Source organism: Chanodichthys erythropterus, chromosome 18 (genome assembly GCF_024489055.1).
Source record: "Chanodichthys erythropterus isolate Z2021 chromosome 18, ASM2448905v1, whole genome shotgun sequence".
Lineage (NCBI taxonomy): Eukaryota > Metazoa > Chordata > Actinopteri > Cypriniformes > Xenocyprididae > Chanodichthys > Chanodichthys erythropterus.
Genome location: NC_090238.1, coordinates 19919267 through 19939705, shown reverse-complemented (window position 1 = coordinate 19939705; position 20439 = coordinate 19919267). Strand labels below are relative to the sequence as shown.

The window sequence follows — 20439 nt, the reverse complement described above, 5'->3', positions numbered from 1 at the left end:
ATTAAAAGTGTTTATATTTTATACCACAATGTTTTTAGAATTTTACTACATAGCCTTTTACTCTAAAAGTATATCAATCAGATAGACACCATGAAGTAGATTGTTACAATAAGCTTTTTAGGGTTAATGTACAACAAAAGAAAAGAAAACATGTCTTTATCTCTGAAGACATTTTTTTTTTTGTCTTGAATTTCAAAATGAAATTGTACAAGATCAGAGCTGACTCATTTGGGGCAGTGTTTTGTGAACTGGAATATGTGCAAATGATTGTGGGTGATTGGAGAACACAAAGAATACAATTGATGCGTTACAAAATGTACAATATGTGTACAATATGGGATGATTCTTTTGTATATTGTTCACGCAGAACTGAAGGACTCTGTGGGCCCGCTTATAGTTAAATTGTGTCAGTTAGGACTTGATTCTGTTCAACATGAATGTCTCCTTTATTAGTGGCGTGAAATTTTTCTCAAGGCCGTTTTCCACAGACAAGGTGAGTCCAAGTTCAGTCTCATCAGAACTCATTACCTGAACTACAAATGGAACCTGAATCACAAAGTGATTTGTGTTCTTTGCAAAAAAAGCTTTCAAGATGAAATTCATGGACTGGCTCATGGTCGCCCCAAAATTATTTTTTTTTTAACAATTGAGAGAATAACAGGAGGCAAAAAAGATTTTGCAGTTCTGAATGTTCATCTTGAAATCTCTGTTATTTTATGAGATAGGCCAATACAACTCGTGCAAACATCTGTAATGTACTGTCCAAAGTGAATAAATGTCATTTATTAATTTGGTAGATGCTAAAAAGTGCATTCAAGCTATATACTGCATTGCTATAATTATTACCACATAGCTAATAATTTCAATTAAGCATCAAAGAGCTCTGTTTGCTGTCTCTCTCTCTCTCATATGTGGCAATGGGAAGTCAGATTCATTTTAGCAAATCAGTTCATTCAAGTTTTTTTGGAAATAACACATGTATATGTGTTCACTAATCAAACGATTGCCTTGTGTGCTAAATATAAATATAAATTCTATAAATTCATGTTTTTTTAAAAGTTTTGTTGTGCTTATTGTTAAATTATATCATCATTAAAATGTGTTTGTTGTGCTAAAAAATCATCATCTTGACAGTTATAAATTATATAATACATATAACAATTATATTGTCCCCTTAAATGATCAATGTTATTTATTTACTTTTTAAATTGAAATTGGTTAAGAACTGGTGTACAGTGTTGCCAAATCTGCCAAGTCAGCTGTCTTTAAGTTTACATTCATTATTATTGTAATGCTATGTGCTTTGAGACAAATTAAGTAATTTAAAGCCGTCTTCCATGATGCTTTGCAGGATCTGCTGTGTGCGTTCATGTGTTTTGGAGGAGGCGTGGCTTTGAAGATGCTCTGAAGGGAGGGTGGGATCTTGCTATTGCTACCCACTCTGAAATAAAAGGTCCCGTTTTCGTGTTTTTTTGAAGCTTTGATTGTGTTTATAGTGTGCAATATAACATGTGTTCATGTTTCGCGTGTAAAAAAACACAGTATTTTTCACATAATTTACTTATCTGTATACCGCTGTTTCCACTGTCATAAAAACGGGCTGATGACTTCCTTGTTCTATGAAGTCCCTCCTTCAGAAATACGTAACGAGTTCTGATTGTGCCAGCGGTTCCTGTGTTGTGATTCGACAGCAGCTTAGCGCTCCTTGCCCGAAAAGGTCACGCCTCTTACCATAACGTGTGCTGCACATAGTTTTACATGTGGATTATTGTGGTGTTGTGCCGAATGAACACAAAAGACAATAATTCCCGAGAGACTGAACTCTTTAATCTCCACAAGCAGCAAGAGAAAATGTACAACGTTAGCACTCACTCAGAAGAGTACCTCATACGGAAAACAGCCATGTACATGAACATAGTCCCCTCTTGTGGCCATTATGTGCACTGCAGTCCAACATTAACTATTGCAGTAAGGATACCACAATTATAATTTTCGGGAACCGAGTTAAACATAAATTGTAACCATTGATCTCTAAGTACAGCGTCCCTGGGAAGGCCAAACAAAGGTGATTGGACTGCGGGATGAAAATAACAGCGTTTCGACGACATGGCGACAAACACACTCTACAAACGCAACTCTTGTGTATTCCTGTGGGCGGAGGTTAGTCAAAAAACTGTTTTAGTGACGTCATTAAAGAAGGAAGTAGAGGGATGTAGTCCAAACTGGCCGTTCGATGTAGGCGACTTCTGTTAAATAAAATATCTCGCTTGGCATTGAACTTTGAGCTTTAAAATTTTACAGATTTTATTTATACTCTAACAACAACATTACACACTAACTAAAGTTTGAAACATGGGATCACGACTAACGGGACCTTTAAATATTAGTGTACTTACTTACATTTTTGTTAGTAACTTTTAGTGTTGCGAATTACTTTTTTTTTTGCGAAATACTCTAGCTGAACTGCTTTAATTTATGAGTAGCCTGGCAAACTACACTTGCACATTAATTTCAATACTGATGACACCTTTTGAGTGTGTGTGTGTGTGTGTGTGTGTATGCAGAAATACCATCATAAAAAGAGACACACTGCAGCCAATTAGCTCTAAACAGGATATCCCAAACTTTATTTCCTGTGTAGAGGTGTACTAGGGGAGCAATCACAGTTAGTGGACGTCCATCTTATTAGATTGAGTGCAACACAAAAATAAATCAAAACAAAAAAATCTCATATTTAATTATTCCGATCGAAATTAAAACCTAACGATCAAAACAAAACAGCGTGAAATAGCGAAAAGTGAGAAAGAAGAGATAAGAGAGAGAGAGAGAGAGCGTGAGGAGGAAAACAGTGCCAGCTTTAATAAGCCCATGACAAGAGGACTGTGTAAGACACACTATGCCACAAGGCCACACACACTTGCATTAACATGACTCTCAGCTTTAGCTTACAGCGGTCGTACACACACAATGATTTGAGCCCCTCGATCTGTACAAGACAGATAAGATAAGATAAAAACTCACAGCCTTCATTTAGATCAGCTATTACGTTACATACAATACATTCAGTCCTGCTTTGGCATGAGAGCTTTCTGCCATGTTGTTTACACTGCAACAAATCCAGTGTTTTGTCTTGTTTTCCTATAAAAATGTTTTTATAAATATTCAATTGTTGTTTTCTCTTGTTCTCAAGCATCAACCTGTTATATTTATGTTTGATACAACAAAAAATAATTTGAGATATATTAAAGTATAATTTTACTCATGCAAATGTATTGTTTAATGATTTTTACTGGAAAACAAGACAAAACGACTAGTTTAGAGCAATATTATTTGCAGTATAAGTGGTTTTGCAAACCTTTATACATGCTATAAATTTACACATTATAAATAAGTGAAATGTAGACATTAACACATATATACGCACTGTTCAGGAATACCAGGAACATCTTCACACATATACACTGCGATTGTTAACAACAAACAGCCTACAGGTTTTCATTGGACACATTAATGCAAGATGTTAGTGAGGCCTTGGATTGGAGAGTTAGAGGACAGAGAGATTGAGAGGGGGGAGGGGAGGAAATAATATTATCAAAGATTAGTATTAAACCCCTGAAAGACTAGAGACCATCTGAGCAGTGAGGAAGAGAGAAGGGGGTTTAGGAATGTAAGACATACACAAGGCAAACCCTGACGCCTCACACACACATTCTCCTAATGTTTTACAGACATTTTCCAGATGGTTCACTCATTTTTGCAAGATGGTTTACAGACTCGGAGCAGATAAATAACGGATTATATGTTCCCTTAATTCTTACAGATATCACAGTTTGCTCCAGACCAAACACACACACTCACACACACACACTGCTCAGCGAAGAAACTAGAACAAAACAAGCTTTATGCAACAATCAATCCAAAAGGCAATATTTGTCATTCTGAAGTTCTTAAGAGTCTCAAATAAATATGTTGTATTCTCTCTGTGATAATGGCAGAGCCATGATTCTGCCTTCCTTCTACTATACAGTATATACATACACACCTGAACGCTTCAACGACAAAATATTTCATACTATTACATAATACAACCACTGCAACAACCAAGCAGAGGGCCTTGACATATTGCTTCGTTTGTTTGTACATGTGCTCCTGTACCAAACGACAGATACTGCCTTTTTAATATACATGTGCAAGTAAAAAAAAAAGAAAGAAACACATTCAAACGAAACTTACGGACAGGAAAACCAACCAAACAAGCGAACGAAACCAAAGTCTGAATATCTATACAGCTTTCAAACCTCTGTCGACTACGTTAATGAAGGGAATTCTGCGTACTATATACAGACAGGTTAGCATCCATGCATTGTCAACACGAAGCACATTAACATTCCAAATATGGACATGGCAAACAAGGGGGTGGGGCACAGGGAGGGGCTAGGTTTCACAGGGGGCGGTTCCAATACAGCCACACCCTGATTTACAGACCGCAGAGCACAGATGTACACAATTGCTGACCCCTGCTCTGCCAAAGCAAATACATATACAGTATAAACCGGAGAGACCATGTACAGTTTGAACGCCCCGTACGGAGAGACGCACCTGCGGTCGGTTGGCGTGACGGCTAGCGAGCAGCACGTACGGCGAGAGTCCGTGAAAGTCTTCTCGGCAGAAATTGGTATGGCTGTAATTCACATGGTTTCACCAACTCCAACTTCATCTGTTTGTTTATTTGTTAAATAGATATTAAGCTTCAAGAAAAAGTCTTTTTTTTATCAATGTTGGTTGTTTGTAGTGTCTTTCCTGTGGATCTTAGAATTAGCAAGCAACAGCGGACCATCTTCAACAGGGATTGAAGGTCATCATCGAAGGTTTCCTACAGAAATGCCCTACAGCTAGTACAACTTCATTAAAAATGTCAAACAAAATAAAACAAACACAACAAAAATGATAGAATAAACAGCTATTCAAGCTATTCTCTTTCAAAATCAAACTACTGAAATTACAAACCCCAACACAGAATCCCAGAATTCCTTTAAAAACACTCTTTCATCACAAGAAAAGGTGTTCAGATGCAGTAAAAGAGCTGTAGGCTGGATCCCTTCAGTACAAACACCTATAAGAAATGTCACCAAGGCCTCTTTATCCTTGCAAGGACATTTTTTGGTGTGGGTAAAAAATGTATGATTCGAAATACAAAACCCACTTCAGGGGTTGTGTGGCACACTGTAGTTCTCCATTAGAAAGATTTTCCCTTTGGCAAATTTGGCGCAAAATACACAATAGATGCAGTCCAACGTATATATACGTCAGATCTGCTGTGCTCATTCCAGAAGCGTCATTTAATTTTCACTTACCCACTAAGACTGGAAATCGAACTTTGGAAAGGACAACGAAAAATCTTGCAATAAAACGAGCTACTTTTTTTTTTTCAGTTCGTTTGTGTTAAACCATGCTATCCTAAAGAGGTTTAGAGTCAAATTCAGATTACTTCTACAGTTTCTGCTTTTAAAATCGACCTACGTCTAAAACCGTGACTACTCTATGAGATTTACCTTACAGCTCCATATGCAGCGAATCTACAAAGTACAAAGAAGCAATCTCAGCAGGGTTGGAGGGAAAGCGTGCCCTCGTAAACTCCACGTAGATGATTGACTGAGTGTATCTGTATGGGATATTTATCAAGCAAAACCTACCAATTATACATGCTTGCATGTTTAAGACTATAAATTGTGTGTCTGAGAACAAATCACTGAAAATATGGCCACTGGTTTTGTGTAGTTCTCATAGTGTGTCTGTAAATGTATGCGCTTTTGTTTGGACGGAAAGTAACAGTCATAATTGTAAACTCTCAATGTGATGTTGGCAAAAGCATGTCACATGCTGGATTATCTCACTACACTGACCTTCCATCGATTGCATAAATTAATAATCGAATCCGTAACGAACAGCGGTATGTTCGTGTTAGAAAATTCAGGATGTTCCGTAACCCAAGCTCATTCAATAGCACTTTACGATCTTTGAGGCTCTTAAATCAAAGTCTTGCACTAGTGCATCTCTGGTCTCTGAAGCTTCAGCGCTAGAAGAGATTGGAACGGGCATACTGCGTTCTTCCTAGTGTTATTTTCTTTCTGATCTGAAATGAACTGCACCAGTGCAAGAGAGGATAAAAACTGGCCTTCACAGGAATTAGTTACACAGAGCTGCTCTTGAAAATGACAAAAGCTGTTTAGGAGGATGCCCGAGCCGTAAACAAACGGCAAAAGTTGACCCCTTTCAGTTAGGACCACTCCGATTACATCATCTGTAAACACATAAAGTGGTATGTCTGAAAATTCACCCAAGCAAAATTACCGCTAGGTCCACGTTAAGATAACAAACCTATAACACACAGCCACATTACCCAGAGTTCCATGGCACTATGAAGGGAGCTTACAGATTCCACGGCCCCACGTGGCTTTTATACTGGTTTAGGTTAAAAAAGCACAACTACAGTAGTTAAAGGTAGCAATAGTAGCTTTTCATAGTCTACGTTTGATGTTTGAACTCTGTGGTCAAACCCCATCCAATCAGATGCAGTCATTTAGCACACACAACAAACAGAGGAAGATGAGGATGAAGGAGTAGCGTGTGGAGAGAACAGAAGAACAGACCGATGGGTCTGCGGAAAACGATTATCCACGTGAACCAGAAACCGAGTCCACCGCTGTTGCCTTCCTCTGCAGTCTTTAGTCTTTTCCCTTTATTTTAACCTTTAGTCTTTGCTAGTTTTCCACAGAATGCATGAACGTGTGTGTGAAGGTGTGTAGTTCTGAGTGTATGCATGTGTGAGCGCATGTACGTGTGTTTAGAAGCCCTTGATGTGGCAGTAAGCCTCCAGGGAGGAGAACAGGATGTAGAGGAGCCAGAGGCTGACGAAAAGCATGGTGGTCAGCCCTTTAGCAGTCCGCGGACCCCCCAGCTCACCGCCGATGTCGGGCCGGCGGCGGTACATGAGCACCGCCACGCAGATGAAGGCGAAAATGGTGAAGAGGGTGACGGAGAAGGCCAGGCTACCCGGCTCCACCTTGAAATCGCGGCCCTTGGAGTTGTGGTAGACGGCGGCGATGGACCAGGCCACTCCGATGCCCAAGAAGACGTTCACGGCATTGCTGCCGGTCACGTTTCCGATGGATGCGTCGGCGTACTGATCCTGTATCGCTGCCACTTTACTGGCAAAGGTGTCTGAGAGGAAGATGATGAGGAGAAAAAAGAAAGGAGATTTTAGTACAGTAAAATATTTCTGTTGATAGATTCATAAACATTCTGAGGGAGAAATAATATCTTAAATGAATAAACAATCAAATAAACAAGCATGAATAAAAAAATACCATTCAAAAGTTTTAGATCGATAAGATGTTTAAATGTTTTTGTAAGGAGTCTCTTCTGCTCAACAAGGCTGCATTTATTTGATCCAAAATACAGCAAAAATGGTAATATTGTGAAATATTTTAACATTTTAAAATAACTGTTTTTTGTTTGAATTTATTTTAAAATGTACTTTATTCCTGTGATGGCAAAGCCTTCGAAATATTCCAGAAATCATTCTGATTTGGTGCTCAAGAAACATTTCTTATTATTATCAATGTTGAAAATAGTAGTTTGTTTTTTTTTTTTTTTTCAGGATTCAGGATTCTACGGTGGCCCAGTAGTGCACAACACAACAAAATTAAAAAAGCAAACATAAGTTCACAACAGAATGAAATCGAGAACAACACAACGGAATAAAGCCGTAACACAACAGAATAAAGCCATAACACAATGGAATAAAACCACAACACAACGGAATAAAGCCATAACACAATGGAATAAAGCCACAACACAATGGAATAAAGCCATAACACAATGGAATAAAGCCACAACACAATGGAATAAAGCCATAACACAACGGAATAAAGCCATAACACAATGGAATAAAGCCATAACACAATGGAATAAAGCCACAACACAACGGAATAAAGCCATAACACAATGGAATAAAGCCATAACACAATGGAATAAAGCCACAACACAACGGAATAAAGCCATAACACAATGGAATAAAGCCATAACACAATGGAATAAAGCCACAACACAACGGAATAAAGCCATAACACAATGGAATAAAGCCATAACACAATGGAATAAAGCCATAACACAATGGAATAAAGCCATAACACAATGGAATAAAGCCATAACACAACGGAATAAAGCCACAACACAACGGAATAAAGCCATAACACAATGGAATAAAGCCACAACACAATGGAATAAAGCCATAACACAATGGAATAAAGCCATAACACAATGGAATAAAGCCATAACACAATGGAATAAAGCCATAACACAACGGAATAAAGCCACAACACAATGGAATAAAGCCATAACACAATGGAATAAAGCCACAACACAACGGAATAAAGCCACAACACAACGGAATAAAGCCACAACACAACGGAATAAAGCCATAACACAATGGAATAAAGCCACAACACAATGGAATAAAGCCACAACACAACGGAATAAAGCCATAACACAATGGAATAAAGCCACAACACAACGGAATAAAGCCATAACACAATGGAATAAAGCCATAACACAATGGAATAAAGCCACAACACAACGGAATAAAGCCATAACACAATGGAATAAAGCCATAACACAACAGAATAAAGCCACAACACAACGAAATAAAGCCATAACACAAAGGAATAAAGCCGTAACACAACAGAATAAAGCCATAACACAATAAAATAAAGCCACAACTTTATTCCGTTGTGTTGTGGCTTGTTTCCTTTGTGTTGTGGCTTTATTTCGTTGTGTTGTGGCTTTATTTCATTGTGTTGTGGCTTTGTTCCATTGTGTTGTGGCTTCATTTCATTGTGTTGTGGCTTTATTTCATTGTGTTGTGGCTTTATTCCGTTGTGTTGTGCCTTGTTTCCGTTGTGTTGTGGCTTTATTTCAATGTGTTGTGGCTTTATTCCGTTGTGTTGTGGCTTTATTCTGTTGTGTTGTGGCTTGTTTCCGTTGTGTTGTGGATTTATTCCGTTGTGTTGTGGCTTTATTCTGTTGTGTTGTGGCTTTATTCCGTTGTGTTGTGCCTTGTTTCCGTTGTGTTGTGGCTTTATTTCAATGTGTTGTGGCTTTATTCCGTTGTGTTGTGGCTTTATTCTGTTGTGTTGTGGCTTGTTTCCGTTGTGTTGTGGATTTATTCCGTTGTGTTGTGGATTTATTCCATTGTGTTGTGGCTTTATTCTGTTGTGTTGTGGCTTGTTTCCGTTGTGTTGTGGCTTTATTTCAATGTGTTGTGGCTTTATTCCGTTGTGTTGTGGCTTTATTCTGTTGTGTTGTGGCTTGTTTCCGTTGTGTTGTGGATTTATTCCGTTGTGTTGTGGCTTTATTCCGTTGTGTTGTGGCTTTATTCCGGTGTTTTTCTGGCTTTATTTCATTGTGTTGTGGCTTTGTTCCATTGTGTTGTGGCTTCATTTCGTTGTGTTGTGGCTTTATTTCATTGTGTTGTGGCTTTATTCCGTTGTGTTGTGGCTTTATTCCGTTGTGTTGTGGCTTTATTTCAATGTGTTGTGGCTTTATTCCGTTGTGTTGTGCCTTGTTTCCGTTGTGTTGTGGCTTTATTTCAATGTGTTGTGGCTTTATTCTGTTGTGTTGTGGCTTGTTTCCGTTGTGTTGTGGATTTATTCCGTTGTGTTGTGGCTTTATTCCGTTGTGTTGTGCCTTGTTTCCGTTGTGTTGTGGCTTTATTTCAATGTGTTGTGGCTTTATTCCGTTGTGTTGTGGCTTTATTCTGTTGTGTTGTGGCTTTATTCTGTTGTGTTGTGGCTTGTTTCCGTTGTGTTGTGGATTTATTCCGTTGTGTTGTGGCTTTATTCTGTTGTGTTGTGGCTTGTTTCCGTTGTGTTGTGCCTTGTTTCCGTTGTGTTGTGGCTTTATTTCAATGTGTTGTGGCTTTATTCCGTTGTGTTGTGGCTTTATTCTGTTGTGTTGTGGCTTGTTTCCGTTGTGTTGTGGATTTATTCCGTTGTGTTGTGGCTTTATTCCATTGTGTTGTGGCTTTATTCTGTTGTGTTGTGGCTTGTTTCCGTTGTGTTGTGGCTTTATTTCAATGTGTTGTGGCTTTATTCCGTTGTGTTGTGGCTTTATTCTGTTGTGTTGTGGCTTGTTTCCGTTGTGTTGTGGCTTTATTCCGTTGTGTTGTGGCTTTATTCCATTGTGTTGTGGCTTTATTCTGTTGTGTTGTGGCTTGTTTCCGTTGTGTTGTGGCTTTATTTCAATGTGTTGTGGCTTTATTCCGTTGTGTTGTGGCTTTATTCTGTTGTGTTGTGGCTTGTTTCCGTTGTGTTGTGGATTTATTCCGTTGTGTTGTGACTTTATTCTGTTGTGTTGTGGCTTGTTTCCGTTGTGTTGTGGATTTATTCCGTTGTGTTGTGGCTTTATTTCATTGTGTTGTGGCTCGATTTCGTTGTGTTGTGAACTTATGTTTGCTTTTTTCATTTCGCTGTGTTGTGCACTATTGGGCCACCTTTGGATTCTCACCCCAAAAATAAAAATGTTATTGACCATAAACTTTTGAATGGTAGTGTGTAATATTATAAAAGCTTTGTATTTCAGATAAATGCTGCTCTTTTGAACTTTCTATACATCAAAGAATCCTGAAAAAAAATTACACACTGTACACAACTGTTTTCAACATTGATAATAATAAGAAATGTTTCCTGAGCAGCAAATCAGAATATTAGAATGATTGCTGAAGAATCATGTTTGTGTGACACTGAAGGCTGAAGTAATGATGCTGAAAATTCAGCTTTGCCATCACAGGAATAAATGACATTTTAATATATATTCAAAAATAGAAAACAGTTATTTTACATTGTAAAGTTATTTCACAATATTACTATTTTTGTTATTTTGGATCAAATAAATGCAGTCTTGGTGAGCAGAAGAGAACTCTTTTAAAACATTAATAATTTGTACCGATCTAAAACTTTAGTGTAAAGCTAAGTAAACAATAAATCATAAATCTAATGAGAATTCTAAAATGTAACAATTTTGTGAGGTTTATGCCTAGAATAACACAAATAAAACTAGATTCAAGACAAGTAATCTTTGAATGAGTAATTAAAAAAAAATCTACTTCAAAAACAGTACATCTTTTTTAGACAAAATACGTTTATTAAAAAGTTTAAATTTTTATTTTTTTTAAAATATTTTTCTGCAAAGCACAAACAAGCATATGCACAAGCATACATTCTCTCTCACTCATCTCTCCTTTTTTGGTGAGGATGTAATTTTGTAATAACAGCCTGGTTAACCTCTGATTTGAGTTGAAATCAGTGGGCTGTCTGCTATTTAAACAGTGTGGTTTCTCTCTTGCTCAGAGACAGCTGAATGCTAACAGGGTGATCTACTGCAGACAGCTGAGAAACCATGAGGCTGCTGATTGTGCGTTCTGTCTGGGAAGGCCTCTGAAGAACCCTAAATGCACATGAATCCCCTTTCAAACTCTTTCTTCCTCCCTGTGTCTTTTAATTTTCATCTCTCTCTTTTGTTATGCTAATGTAGTCCATAACACATAACCCTGACGAACTGCTCTGGATATTACTCTTTGCTTACTGTGGTCACAAAAGAGCCATTTTCCTCATTTAAAGGTCTCGCTATCCTGCGGATACACGCTCTAATATTCACACACACATAACAGGATCAAGCAAAGACATTTATAATGTTACAGACGATTTCGATTTCAAATAAATGTTGTTTCAACTTTCTATTCAGCAAAGAATTGTCGTGATGAAGCATTTCGCTGTAAACAACAATGAGCGTTCCAACAGAAGTGAATCATTTCTGAGTCCAAGGATGCGAACAGCTCAAAGTTGTCATCTCGTAATTACGGTAATTCCAGCATGACATGACTGCAGCACTCAACATCTCTCTAAAAGTGAAGGTTAGAAACTCTTTGTGGAAATCTGACAAAGTTTCTGAGAACAACGTCAGTCATTTAAGAGCTTAAAAGTCCAAAATTGACGCAACAGCATCTCAAGACAGTATTTTAAAGTCAAAGCTGGGTTTTACTGTAAAGCACTTAACTCTGAAATAACATTTTCCTGCTCGTTATTCATTACTGTCTTATTATGTTGTTGTAAACAACAGCATGGATGGAGCCGTTTCCATGGCATTACCAAGGAAATTCTCAGTTAAGGCTCAGCTAACACCCAGTCTGGTGTAAAGTCCTGCCAAAGAGCCTGGCAGCGTGCGGACGACAACTGCCGCTAATGTGGGTGTCATGGCAATGAATAGCTTCATCCCAGAAAGACGCTTGGGAGCAGTTAAATGGATCAGCGTTCCAGATTTTGAAAGTGTTATAAACCTCATACTGCTTACGTTTGCATACGGACACAAACCCGTGCAGAACGACCACACATATAGTTTAAATGAGTACTTTATTGACTATAAATGTCCCTGTGGCTCATGTATGGCTGTGCTGGGAAATTCAAAGTGGACTAAATAATATTTAATTAAGAGAGAGAAAAATCACTATAATTAACCTTTCACATCACCACACATTAGCGAGACTGCATTCAGAGGATGCATGCCAGTCATCAAACCCATTTTCATTTTAAATTCATCGAGCAAATTATTAATTCAAGATACTCTAACTATACGCTGAATCTAAAGGCTTTGTTTTCTGTTCAAAAGCATTGGCGAACGCTGCCTTATCAGTGAGCGTACATGTCCTTCGCCTGGTTTCTGGCCACGAGCTTGGTTAATTGGAAGTTCGGTTGTTTTCATAGTACTACCGGCTTTCATCTCTCACTACAGACTGATGCTTTTGCTAACTGTTCAATCGGCCCATTCAGTATTCAGCATTTGTCAAACTGTGCAGAAACAGCAGAAAAAAAAATCACGGGTTTTAAAGTTTGCTACATTTACCTTACCATTGACTTGATTTTTTGACCTGTTACTAGTAAAAAATGTTATAGTACATAGTTTTTGGTACCTGAACTAGACTTTGTGATTTTATCATCTAAACAAACACAATAAAAACTATTTATTTATTTATGCTTTCTAAAAATAATTACCTAAAATATTCCTTCTGTAAAAATAAGGGGTCAAATTTGGTCTTTCAGGATGTTATGTTGCTTTAAATATTTTTTCAATTATTAATTCAATTTGTTTTCAACCACTGATCAAACTTGACCAAAAACATTTTCTAAGTTTTGGTCCCTCAAACAAACTTTTCTCTGACCCTAAGGGAAAGACATTTACCCACAGATAATATAGTTTCCTGTTAGCAAGAGATTTTTTGTTAGCAAGTGATTTTAGTTGATAGGGTACAATGTGTCTAAAGGCCCCCTGGGACAAAAGGCTGCTTTAATGTAATTTTCAATACACAGTTATCTTGGCCATATCTATAGATATCTATTCTGTCATCAGTGTTTGGCATGGTAATGTGTATGACAATGTTGCATGTTTGGTCTTGGCAGAATAGATCTGCTATGCTGCTGCTGCTCTTATTGCTGCTGCAGAGCAAGTACGGGACTTGCTACTGCCAATACATACATGACACGCTCCTGTGAGCAAGTAAGACATGCTGCTGCTGCACAATATAGCATACATGAATTACCCGTAACAGATCTACACAGGTGGAGCTGGGGAAGGTGTAGATAACGATGGATTACGAGCAGATTGAGTTAGAGGACCAGTTAGCCTGCGTCATCTAGTGTTTCATGAGGGGACTTTATATATACTTTGAATAATAATATTTACATTTTGTGTTTTATCTTTTTTGGTATATATATATATATATATATATATATATATATATATATATATATATATATATATATATATATATATATATATATATATATATATATACCAAAAAAGATATATATATACTTCTTATATATATCTTTTTTGGTATACTTCATATATATACTTCAACTCATGCTGCTCAAATGACAATGCCCAACATTATTGATTATGATTGGATTTATTGCATTTAAAACAATCATATTCCTTTTAGATTTTCTTTCTTTTTCAAAAATACTGATGCATTATTAATAATTTAGCAGTGTTATTTTTCCTGATATTGTCATGTGTAGTATTAACATGATATCAGTAGGCCTATTTCAATTTTGAAATATCATGGTTATCGTCAATACACCTATAACTTTCAAATTGTTTTGCATAAGTGCAGATGAATGAAATCGGTTTCTGGAATAAAACAGATATTTATTATAAAATAGAGCTATTAAATGTTAAAAGTGATTGATGAAAAATGGAACACTGTTTGCTGAAGTACTTCAATATTCTTTTTTACACAAACTGTGCTACTCAATCAATATTTCATTAACGTTTCTTTTTCTATTGCAATGCTATTTGGGGACAGAAAAAAAGACTGAAATCAAGTAAATTTTTTCTTCTCAAGTAAATTTATCCTTTTGTTAAAGGGATTGTTCACGCATAAATGAAAATTCTGCCATCATTTACTTTGTCATTCCAAACCTTTATGACTTTCTTCTGAGAGATTTTCAGAGATTTTTTTTTCTGTACAATGAAAGTCAATGGAGTCCAGTGTTGTTTTGTACCCCATTGACTTACATTGAATGGGCAAAAACCATTCTTCAAAGTATCCTCTTTGATGTTCCACAGAAGAAAGAAATTCTTGCAGGATTGGAGAGACATGAAAGTGAATAAATTATGACATAACTGTCATTTCTCGGTGAACTATCCCCTTAAGGATATTTTGAAAAAAAAATACTGATTAAGAAAAAGTCCTTTTGCGTGCATGACATTGTCCATGATGACTTTTACTGGAAAGCAAGAAACGCAAATGTAAGAAAACGATTTTCTGCAGTGAGATGAGAAGAGCAAAAGGGCAAGAAATGGAGGATGAAAAGAAAAAGAAATGGAGTAAGTGAGGTAAAGAGGGAGAGGAACAGCATGAGAGAGAGAGAGAGAGAGAGAGAGAGAGAGAAGGGAATGCTTTTGCTTTCTGCTCTCTCAGCATTTTCCCTATGAGCTGTCCAGTGTGTCTGGAATACTAAACATGGTGAACATGCACTGCACTTCCAGCAGACACAATCTATTTAACGTCTTTCTGTGTGTGTGTGTGTGTGTGTGTGTGTGTGTGTGTGTGTGTGTGTGTGTGTGTACATGAACATTTTGGTGTTTGTGTATCTCGTCTTGCAGTGTGTGTGTTTCTCCTGTTTTAAATAACAGTTATCATGACTGATGAAGGTAATATATGGGGGTGCAATGTAGCAAGGAGCTTTGCTCTGCATAATTATATGATATATCATAATCATAGCCCTGTGTGCGTGCACACACAAATGCACACACACACACGCACACATGACACGAGTGCTTGGACATCCTCATTCTCTGATAAATGTTTGTATGTAAATATAAACCTGTGGCTGACACACAAAAATCTGAGGTACACATGATTTTTTTCTGTCACCCACTTCCCTCTTCCTCTCACCTGGCACTGAAGTGCCCAGTGCCACAAACACCACGGCTGTGACGGAGTCTTTGAGTCCGATGGTGCAGCCGAAATGGGATGCTAGGTCTCCGATGAAAGCCGTCAGGAGGCCAATCATAATGATTGACACCACGAAACACGCCCACCCGTTCCAATAGTCGGTGGGAGGGACAAAGGCGAAGAGAACTTTCCAGAAAACGGTGAGGAAATGCATGACGTAATCGAAGCAGGAGGGGAGCTTCTCCTCTCCGCATTCTTCATCATCATCATCCTCACCTGCAGGAAGATAATAAGGAGAAATAATTAAATATGACTGATAAATGTGATAAAACAAGTAAGAAATATCATTTGAGCGTGAACCCTCATTTACACTGAAGGAGGAATCGAATTTGCACAGACCAAGCAGCAATTTTCTACAGAAAATATAAAATTATATTTTATTTACCTAAAAGCATCATAACAGGAAAGAAAAAAATGTGTTCTTTCAAATGATCAGCAGTCACAGCAGTATAAAGCCTTCACTCACACTCGATATGTAGAGCATGTGTGTGTGTGTGTGTGCGTGTTCAGTGAGGTTCTAATCTGTTTGATATTCTGTTGGTGCTATGTTTCCTTGAGAGCGTAAAGAGAGCAGCTTACACACGCCCACACACTGCTCTCTGACAGGTGAGGCTGTTCCTTTAAAGCGTGATTAGATGCTACAGGATGTTCAGAAATCTCGCCTATTCACTGCAGCGGCTGAGAGCAAACGGATTCAAGTCTTTGGCAGAGGATTTCCTCATTGTTTTGCTAAGACTTTCTATTCATAGGCAAAAACCTGATTACACACTGAGATTAAAAGGATTATTGATAAAGTAGATAATTAGACTGGGACCCTAGCTAAGACAGAACATAAAAAAAAATAAATAAAAAAAAACTCAAATGTACTTTATTCTATTCATACTTTATTTATTATATGAATAACAAAAAAATACAAATAATTAAAAATCACCTTGATTTCAAAAACATTCAAAAAAGACTGAATCATTTTGAGTCGCTTTTGAAGATTCAGAAAGAAATGTCAGCTGATCTATGCAAGTGTATATGTGTGTATGTTTGACTTTCATCACAGCACAAGAGGATTTGAAGGTCACGATGATGTTTGCTGTCACGTGTCTAAATATGGATACATCTGTGTAAAAAAGACAGAGAAGGTCAACATGATGCTTTATGTGCTGTCCACGAGTGTGTCTGAAGGGTGTAAATGCCTCATAAAAGAGCATCAGATTACTTTCAGCAAGAGTAATGCTTTTTTTGTTGTTTTAAAATGCGGCCCCTCATTCACTGCCATTATAAACCTTGGAGGACCAAGAATATTTTTAAACATATCTCCGATTGTGTTCGTCTGAAAGAAGATTGTCATATACACCAAGGATGGTTTGAGGGTGAGTAAATCTGGGATCATTTTCTTTTTTTCTTTTTTCTTACCCTAACAAAAACAACACTGACTCTAACCCTCAACCCCCCCCCCCTCCTCCTCCTCCTCATATAATTGTTTTGTTTATTATAAATGATTTATGAAAAATCTTTATGAATAACTTTTTTTAATTTCTCCAATAGAAGGTTGTCACAATTCTGTGGACAATTGTGTGCCCAATCTATAGATAAGTAAACCCTACACCCTCTGCTCACGCTGTGTTGACTCTCTCCTTATCTTTGGATATAAATTATCTCGCTGTGCTGCAGAGTCTGACATTTAGCAAAGCTTTTAAACTTTAAACTCTTCAATTTACTGCCATTAGCTGCAGACCTTTTTCCGCTTCTTTGTATCTATCTGTGTGCATTTGCCTACATGTACTGTACGTGTGTACGTCTGCGTGTCCTGATAAAAAGTCATGGAAAAATCTCTGTTCTGTCCTCAGTGGCATTAGATAAAACATAATACAGTGTTCCATTTTTCATCCATCAATGACATCTGTTAGGAATCGATTAATGCAAGTTTGATGTTAGATAGGATGTTTACATTGCTTTTTTCCAGTATGAAAGTAAATGGTGCTGCCTAGGTGCAAAAATGACAAAAACCATGAAATTATTGTATAAATAATCTAAATTACTTGTGCATCCAAATCTTATTTATAAGACTTGAAAATGCACATTTTTAATTTGGCACACTGTGAATCATTAAAGACGCACAAGAACTATGAACATTTAGCATTATTGACAACCTGGCATGACACATCTTGACACACCAAATTTGAAAATATGTGCAACTGAATGAGATTTGAGAGGTGTAGGGGAGGAGAGAACTACTGAATCGAATCACTGTAACAACAATTCATAATTGAATCGGATATTGCATCTTCTCAGAATTAAGTGATACAGGTTTAGAACGACATAAGAGTGAATAAATGACAGAATTTTCATTTTTTGGAGCACTATCCCTTTAAACTCATCTGCATATATTAAAGAAAAAGCTGTTTTAGAATCAAAGGAATGCTGTATGAAAAGCCTTGGTCTGACAGCAGTATTGTACTGGTGATTACAGGTCAGTTCTGAAAGCAGATAGAGCAACACACACACACACAAAGGCTTTTAACCTTGCTTTGCCCCAGAGCACAAATTGGCACACTGAGAGGTGTTCAAGTGTGAATCACTAAGTCACCAACACCTGATCCACACACACACACACACACACACACACACGGCTAGAGCAGCAGTAGCCTCTATGATCATCAGTCTCTCTGAGGACGTGCTGTGAGTGCTAATTACTTTAGAGAAAACAAATTTAAAAAAATAAAAAAAACTCTAGTTTTTCTCTTTCTCCGCCTTCATCTAATTTATTTCTGTCCTTTGCACAGAGAATGGAGAATCCTTTGCATGGCCATAAGTTTCTGAGTGAAGTGAGGCTGTAAAACTGAATTTCCTGAGCAGCACAGTGGCCACCAGGGGGCACTTTACAGCAGAGATACATTGCACACATAATGTACACTCTTAAAAATAAAGGTCCTTTAATGGCATTGGTGGTTCCATGAAGAACCTTTAATATCCACTGAATAAAAGGTTCTTTAAAAAGGTCTTTGGATGATTAATTATGTTAAAATTATGTTAAAGTTTCCTAATTTGTCTTGGTCTCCTACATCCAATGCATCCAAGGCCAAAAAAAAATAATTTTCTCATAATATACATTGCGGCATCATCTCTTTTCTCACAGTGTCTCAAATGGTTCAATAATGAATTTGATTGATCTCTCAAAACCGCTCCTTTCCGCAAGCCTACTCTGCTCTGATTGGCCCAGTCTGTTGTGATTGGTCTACCGCTTACAGTGCGTGTCAAAATGCCTATTACCAGTGTTGGGGGTAACACATTACAAGTAACTTGAGTTATGTAATCAGATTACTTTTCCAAGTAACGCATTACAGTTTCTTTTTTCACATTTATTGACTAACAGCTCTCCTGTCCCCATTTTGAGAGAAATAAAGTGCAGAGGTGTGTGCGCTATGTAAACATGATGGCTATATTGTAGTTCTAGACTAAATGTGAACATGCATTTACTCATCTCACTTGCACAAAAACATTCAGTATTCCTCAAAATGAATAAAAACAGTGAAATGCAATCTCAGAATTTTATGCAAACATTTTTTTTAGGGAGTATCGCAATATTGTAATGCATTACTTTTAAAAATAACTAACAAACACTGCCTATTACCATATCTAAATTTCATCTCAGGATCTTCCTTGGCACATGTACACACTGTGCCTGAGCCTAGCTTTAAATTAAACACACTTGAACCAGCTAATCGAGCTCTTAAGGATTACTACAAACAGGCAGGTGTATTGAGACTGGAGCCGAACTCTACAGGAAGATGGCCCCCAGGAGTAGGATTGGACACCCTTGATATAACATAATCAAAAGCAAAGTGCTAAATAGTGGCATTTAACTACTGCAGGCACTTCTGGCAGCACTTAAAAGATTTAAAAAAAAAAAGAAAGAATTTGTTCAAGATGCTATTGAATCACTAAACCAGACTCACCAGCGCTGACTGTGATGGCCTCGATGAACTGGTCCCTCCAGCTGTTGGTGCCAACCAGAAGAGCCAAGTTTGTCTTTTTAATCAGTTTATCAACAGTGTTCTATAGAGAAGAGTGAGAGAGAGAGAGATAGCACACAAAGTAAATGTATGACCGCTTCATTACTGTCCTGTGCAACTGAGAACAGGAATAAACAAACATACACACACTTCAGACGAGGCGAACCACAGTCCATCGAGTGCTTCTGACTGCTCTCTGCTCTGCCCTGCTGTGAAGTGTGTGTGGGATCAGAGTGTGTGTACGTCTCAGTGCGTGTGGGCTAAAGTGCAGGCGTGCGCATGTGTATCGTCCTGAAGTGTGTGGAGGCGATCGATCAGATGCCAACATTTAAGATCCTTGAACTTCCCTGACAGAATGAGAGTGTTTCTATAAGGAACGAAGGAAACTATCGAAAAACCGGCATCTACGCACTTGCGGTCTGATGAATTTCTGATTCAAACTGTATAAAGTAAGTGCTAAATGTAGTAACCCTACATTAAGTGTAAATACTAGCAACTATTGTTAATGAAAATCATCCACAAATCATAATAAAAAGCCACTGCAGTAAAGAATGGGAGTTCTGTTTTGTATATTTCTTATGATAATTGGCTATTGATAAATTTATGCCAGTATACTATATGAATGTAAATGAAAAGTTTATGCAAAAATGAACATTTTGTTGTCATTTAATCAACCTCATGTTGTTACAAACCTGTATGACTTACTTTCTTCAGCAGAACACAACAGAGGATCATTTGATTAACTTTTTTTGGTCCAAACAATGAAAGTCAGTGGGGTCCAAAAAATATAGGACACTCCTGAATTTCATTGTATCGACAAATAAACACAGAAACATTCTTCAATTATCTTCTTTTGTG

General features: G+C 37.5%; 1 protein-coding gene across 3 annotated transcripts in view; it reads right to left on the bottom strand.

The window, feature by feature from the left end:
- Window positions 1-2638: 2638 nt before the first annotated feature.
- Window positions 2639-20439, bottom strand: part of slc8a1b (solute carrier family 8 member 1b) — a 126302-nt gene continuing 108501 nt past the window's right edge. For all 3 annotated transcript variants that reach the window (XM_067366629.1, XM_067366627.1, XM_067366628.1), the window contains exons 5-7: window positions 19525-19624; window positions 15515-15790; window positions 2639-7221 (exon numbers count right to left, since the gene is read on the bottom strand). In XM_067366629.1, the coding sequence (XP_067222730.1) occupies window positions 6845-7221; window positions 15515-15790; window positions 19525-19624 (753 nt within the window). In that variant the 3' untranslated portion in view covers window positions 2639-6844. The remainder of the gene's footprint in view (window positions 7222-15514; window positions 15791-19524; window positions 19625-20439) is intronic.